Source organism: Capsicum annuum, chromosome 1 (genome assembly GCF_002878395.1).
Source record: "Capsicum annuum cultivar UCD-10X-F1 chromosome 1, UCD10Xv1.1, whole genome shotgun sequence".
In the NCBI taxonomy this organism is placed as follows: Eukaryota; Viridiplantae; Streptophyta; class Magnoliopsida; order Solanales; family Solanaceae; genus Capsicum; species Capsicum annuum.
The window spans coordinates 175,028,245-175,033,936 of record NC_061111.1 but is presented as its reverse complement, the minus strand read 5'-3'; the positions used below and the strand labels follow the sequence as shown (position 1 = coordinate 175,033,936).

Below are 5,692 nucleotides of genomic sequence, written 5' to 3'. Positions count from 1 at the left end.
CAACATCTCATATATCCTTAACATACAAATTTGTATCTAGAGTAAAAACATTCTTGAAGAACACTAACTAAACATAAGCTTAACAATGATCCTGAGAACATTTTCTAAGTTATTCTGAAGGCAGTGAAAATCGTTGCTTGAATGAATAAAATCACACTCTATGTAGCAGTGAAAACGGAAGGGAAAATCAAGAAACCTGATACTGGAAGGAAAAAGTTGTTGAGTTACCTGATGATCCTGAGAAAATTTGGAATATCTCTATAACTAACACATCACACTTAAGGTCAAACAACATCACATGGGGCTTGATATCTTTCATAGTTTCAAGAACATTCACAACCTTATGATATCACCGACTAGACTGAGACAACTCTTCAATCTTCAAATGTCGTCTTTACAGTAAGTTGAAAATTTTCCTGAGATTTTTCAATACAACTATGTGAAGCAAAAGGTAATGGATAAATGTTTGAGAAAGTGTCATTAGCTAAACTCTCTCTCTAATAGGAACATGGACCTGGTTGACCATGAAAATTCCAACTACAACCTGAAATTGTGTTAGGAATTTAGAGAACACCCAAAATATTTTTTTCCACTTTCACTCTGTTTTTCTTATTCAAAGTTATCCTAAATTTTATATTGGATATTTTTATAAAAATAAGCTCATTTAAGTGAAAAACTCTCATTACCAATTTGAATTGGCAAACAATTGTTCTTTTGTATATACACCTCAATACATCTATTCTTTTGATATGATCTACTACTCAAGCATAATGGTAAAATTGTCAACCGCGCACCCCTCTTTTCTCTTTTAAGTTTTCCCAGCTCATCAGTCGAATTTTCACAAAGAAGTCCTACATAATTCCACTTATGTGAGTTCGCAAAGCATAATTGAGCAAACTCATAAAAAGAAAAAGGTCAGTAGTAGATTGACGATCACCGTACAAATAATCAAATTACGATAAGTCTTAAAAAAAAAATTGATAAGTCGTCTATAAACACAAAAATCTGATTAGAGTTAAATCCATTAGTTTAACTTGAGCATTGCATCTGAAGAGTCCTATTGATGACATTTGCAAATTATCTCATAAACCAAAACAAACACTCGTTTCTCATGCTGAGAAATCCATATTCCAACAAGATGCAGATGGAATCATTTGTTGCAAATAAAACCCTCCTAACCTTCATTATCAAACACATACAAAGGAAACATGTCATTACAGTGAGCAAATTTTACTTGAGATGTTTTTCAAGCCATCCCAACATGTCTTGGTGAGACTCTTCAGCAGATTTTACAGCCAATTTATCTTCATCATTGTACCTCACGGACCATCCATGTGCAACCCCAGGAAAAATCTTCACAAATGCATCAATCTGCACAAAAAAACCGCCATAAACGTTCATTTCATTCTCGTTCTATGGCAGTGTAATCCAAGTTTTATAAACCTCTGTGGAACCAGTAATTATTGGTAAACCATGTTGTGACAAGCTAAAAGAAGTTACTTTAATTTGATGCTTGTATTGGTTCAAATGCTTATTATAAGTGCAGAAACTAATAAGAGAACTTTGGCCAAAGTAAGCATGTGATTTGAAAGTTCATAAAGGAGTGAGCTTTTGTGCGTTCTTTTGTAAAGCAACATAAGCAAGTTATGATCACCAATGGGAAGGCTTTAAAGTAATGTCTCCAAGTGCAATTCGTGAAAAGCTTAAGCATCTAAAGTTTCCTACCTCGGGCTTAGCATTTAAGGCCATCTCGAATTGCTTGACAAGCTCAGGTGGAGATCTTCGGTCAATCTCTGCCCCCAATATTGAGATTGGAACCTTAACAGCTGAACACAACAACAAATTAGGGACTTGTGATTGCATTGAATTATAAAAACTTCGCCCTCTTAGTGCATTGAATTATGAAATTATGCTCTAAATTAAGTAGTAGAATGGAGCTGCTATGGAAAAAATAATGTATTTTAATTATCAAACTAGATAAATTTTAAAACCAACCCTACCGCCCACCAACCTGCCCAAAATGAGAGAAGCACGATAAAGACGTCATACTTAAAAAATTGTATGTTGAAGAGGGGACCAAGGCCTATATGAAAATCATGCCTGAACATTCCCAATTTGTGCATATCATCTACAAACAAGAGATGCAATAGAGGATCTAGTAACAAAGTCATACCGTGCATATCATCTACAGCAACAAATGAAGGATGCAATAGAACTGCAGCTTGGACATAAGCATATTTTGATAGTTCCACGACCACCTTAGCTGGAACGAATTCAAAGTAATTCTTTAGCAAATTAGACCAATAAAGAAGATACATTCTCCAAGACTGCTGACAAAATCCATGCCAAAGGAAGATAAAAAGATCTTGTAACCAGAGAAAGAAGAATCACCTCCCCAACAGAAGCCTACTGCTCCAATTGTAGTTACACATCTGCTCTTCAACGCTTCAATAACTGGTTTTGCATCTTCGAACCCTTGATCCTACAGTAACAAGAATACATTAGCTAGAAGTGCAAACATGTTAGGACACCAGACCCCATGAGTGAACAAGCCAAAATATAAAAAGCCCTTCAAACTCAGCAGAATCAATTATATGCCAGTCCAATAAGAAAGAAATGAAAGGCTGATTGCTACTGCATGAGAAACCCTTTTTATTTTGTAGAAAGGGATAGGTTAGTATAGATTTCTCAAGATAGTTCTATTCTCCCTATAGAAAAGGTCATTATAGCGGGAAAACTCATATATGATTCCAGCCGAGAAAACTTGTAAAAGAATGGATCAAGAATGTTATATCTTTTAAGAGCTAGATTAATTGGTGATAAACAAGTGGAGATTGCCATTCAGCTTTGCCCCAAATTGGTTATTAGTTGAAACATAAAGATAAAAGAACAAATTATGTATCAAATCGACCAAATTGAACAAATGATTTGAAGGTAAAGTAGGCATGTAAAGTCCACTTTGACGGCATTGACATGTCAGATAGCCTATCAAAGAGCAGATGAAAATAGGAAGTGCTCGAAAATGCTGCTATCATTTGAGGAAATTCCATTACATTCCTATAAAGAAGGAAAAGATGAAAGATCCCACGAACAGGGATAGCATAAGAAGAGCTATTGCAAGAGAGGGACCTTCTGTAGTTTATTTTATAGTGGGCACGCAATCAGTTTCTCACAACTTGAATCTTATTATTACAAAGTAAAGACCCGCTTCGGTCTTACAATTCTTACACTCAATTTCTTTGTACTTACACTCTAGCAACACACTTTACTTGATCACCTACTCTTTTTCTTGAGCTATCCTATTCTTGAGCACTCTTTTACTTGAGCACACATACAATTCAAATGGTCACCTCTATTTATAGGTGGTGGTGGAAGAATCTAGCTAAGCATATTTACTACTACTCTATTCTAGAATCTTCCGCCAACTACTTAATTCTAGAACTACCTTTTCTAGAATATATCTAGACCTTTCTCTCTAGAACACTCATTCTAGAGATCTTTATTTTGTTCTCTACAGCTCTTGAATTTTCTAGATTCTTCTATGAAATGTCTTGGATATTAATTAAGTTGGTGAAGAATTCTTAATATCTTCTACGAGAGGAAAAGGGAAATCTTTTCTTACAAAAGCTGAGACCTCAGCTAATTTCTTGACTCTGAAGTAGTGTTTGAATGGAAAAACAATATAAACAGGAACTCACTGGTCCGTGATTTTTTATCCATTCTTCTAAAGGCCTCTCATCATTAGCTATATGGGGATCGCCACGGAGAAAATCAGGAACTACTGCATAGAAGCCAGCTGCTGCAACTTTGTCCGCAAGTTTTCTATAAGATGGAAAACAAGTGATATCAGTTTGGAGAATATATTTATTTACCTCTGACAGCGAGCTATTTCTGATCACTCAATCGAGACTTCAACATCTTACCAACAATGGCTTTTAATCATTTTTTTATTTTTGATAAAGGTGTTTAGCCATTTGTTAGTACAGTGAGTCAGTAAGAATAAGGTTTGTTTAGGATTTGAGAGAAACTACGTACTTTGATAGAGTAAACGGAGGTTACAACAACTACTATGCCTCAGTCTTAAACAAATCCGGGATAGGTTGAAAGGATACTTAACTTTGCTGTGTTATACTCTTTTGTTTGGGAAAGGGAAGGAGGGGTACCAAATCAATGAATCATAAAGATAGCATCATCCGAATTATAACAAAATCATAAGTGGACTTCATATATATCAGATTCATTTGTGCAAGTCATACCTCAACTTTGGAGCTTCATATCCTGCACATTAATCAAACAGACAATACTTAATAAGTTGAGAATAAATAAGTCCGACCTGGACAAATCAACAGGATATCATTGTTTTTCCTTCAACTAAACTAGTAATCAGAGGTAGTTAATGTAGGAACAGAAAATTAAGCCTATTATAAGAAAAAATCAGAGAACAACAAATATTTTTATACGAGAGAAGTTACCAAAAACATCAGAAACAAGGAGGACAGCTTGGGTGGAATGAGCAGGACCAGAAATGTAACAGTTGAAGCCTCCGAGTTGTTGGACATGTCCATCTTCTCCTCCTGCTCCACTCAGGTAATTTGGTGGGTTATCACAACACTCCATACCTGACATATTAATAATATCAATATTAATCCTTGCAGATTATGGAAGAGGTTGGACGGTTAATTTATCAAAACTGATGCTCCATAACGAACACACTTGATAATTGCTCACGATTGATGTAGTACTCTCCTGTGTGTCACTGTTTGTACCTACTTTTTTGTGGTATTACAAATTTTAAGTATTAAATATAGAAAGGCTCTCTTTTGTAGACAAATCAGAAGGTAAAGAATTATAATCAAAGCATGAACCGGGCTCCTCTGAAAAGCATGATGCACAACGTTTGATTTTTTATCTAATTGATTATTTTTTGTTGGTTATAAAAACAAACTTGGGGCATCGTCTTATTTGCCAAAAATAATTAATAAATAGAGATAAGATGAACAAAGAATGAAGAAACAGAAGACACGGGTAATTACTTATCGAAATTATTATTATCATCCAGAAGCTAACAACAAGTGTCTTGTTAAGAAGTCTCAAGATCCCTCTTTGAAGTTAGCTTTAATTATAGGTGAAAAATTAGAATTTTGAGTTGATGAAATTTTACTATAAAAAATCAATTTCAAAAACATCAGAGCGTTATAATAAAATATTATTATATACAAAAATTGTTATTGAGAAATTTGGCAATATATATTAATTTGCTATACCTCTAGGATAATGATAAATTATACAGATTTCTAAAGACATGGTGCACGAAGTTAAGTTAATAATTTATACATGTTGAATGAATTTTTAAAACAAATAGATTTAAATCGGAGTTATTAAGTTTGGTTGAATTCATAATCGACACTCTAGCAACACCTTTGTAACTAATTAAAAATAATTTATTCGATAATAAGTTTAATTACTAATATATATAAGTGCGATAAAGCAGACACGCCATGTTTGTCTTGCCAGCTTCCGCTTCTTTATATTTTTTTATTTCTTTCATTTTAATTTATTTATCTTACTTTCTAAATATATTATATATTTAACAATTGCATAAAAATTATTATAAATTACAATAATTGATCACTTAAAATATTTGAAAAGCAGACAGGTCATGGTTGTCCTGCCAACTTCTGCATCTTTATAA

At 33.8% G+C, this 5,692-nt stretch overlaps 1 protein-coding gene across 3 annotated transcripts; it reads right to left on the bottom strand.

Moving 5' to 3' along the window:
* Positions 1 to 992: 992 nt before the first annotated feature.
* On the bottom strand, positions 993 to 5,443 carry LOC107841698 (endo-1,3;1,4-beta-D-glucanase). Of its 3 annotated transcripts, none has more exons than XM_016685546.2 (8): positions 5,034 to 5,443; positions 4,473 to 4,619; positions 4,257 to 4,278; positions 3,699 to 3,822; positions 2,392 to 2,482; positions 2,174 to 2,263; positions 1,726 to 1,826; positions 993 to 1,371 (listed from the first exon to the last, which is right to left on the bottom strand). In XM_016685546.2, the coding sequence occupies exons 1-8, from the start codon at positions 5,053 to 5,055 to the stop codon at positions 1,231 to 1,233; spliced, it is 738 nt and encodes a 245-aa protein (XP_016541032.1). In that variant the 5' UTR covers positions 5,056 to 5,443; the 3' UTR covers positions 993 to 1,230. The 3 variants fall into 3 exon arrangements, with proteins under 3 accessions (XP_016541032.1, XP_016541042.1, XP_016541037.1); XM_016685556.2 differs by lacking the exon at positions 5,034 to 5,443 and adding an exon at positions 4,714 to 5,005; XM_016685551.2 differs by having other exon boundaries at positions 4,473 to 5,210.
* Positions 5,444 to 5,692: the final 249 nt, after the last annotated feature.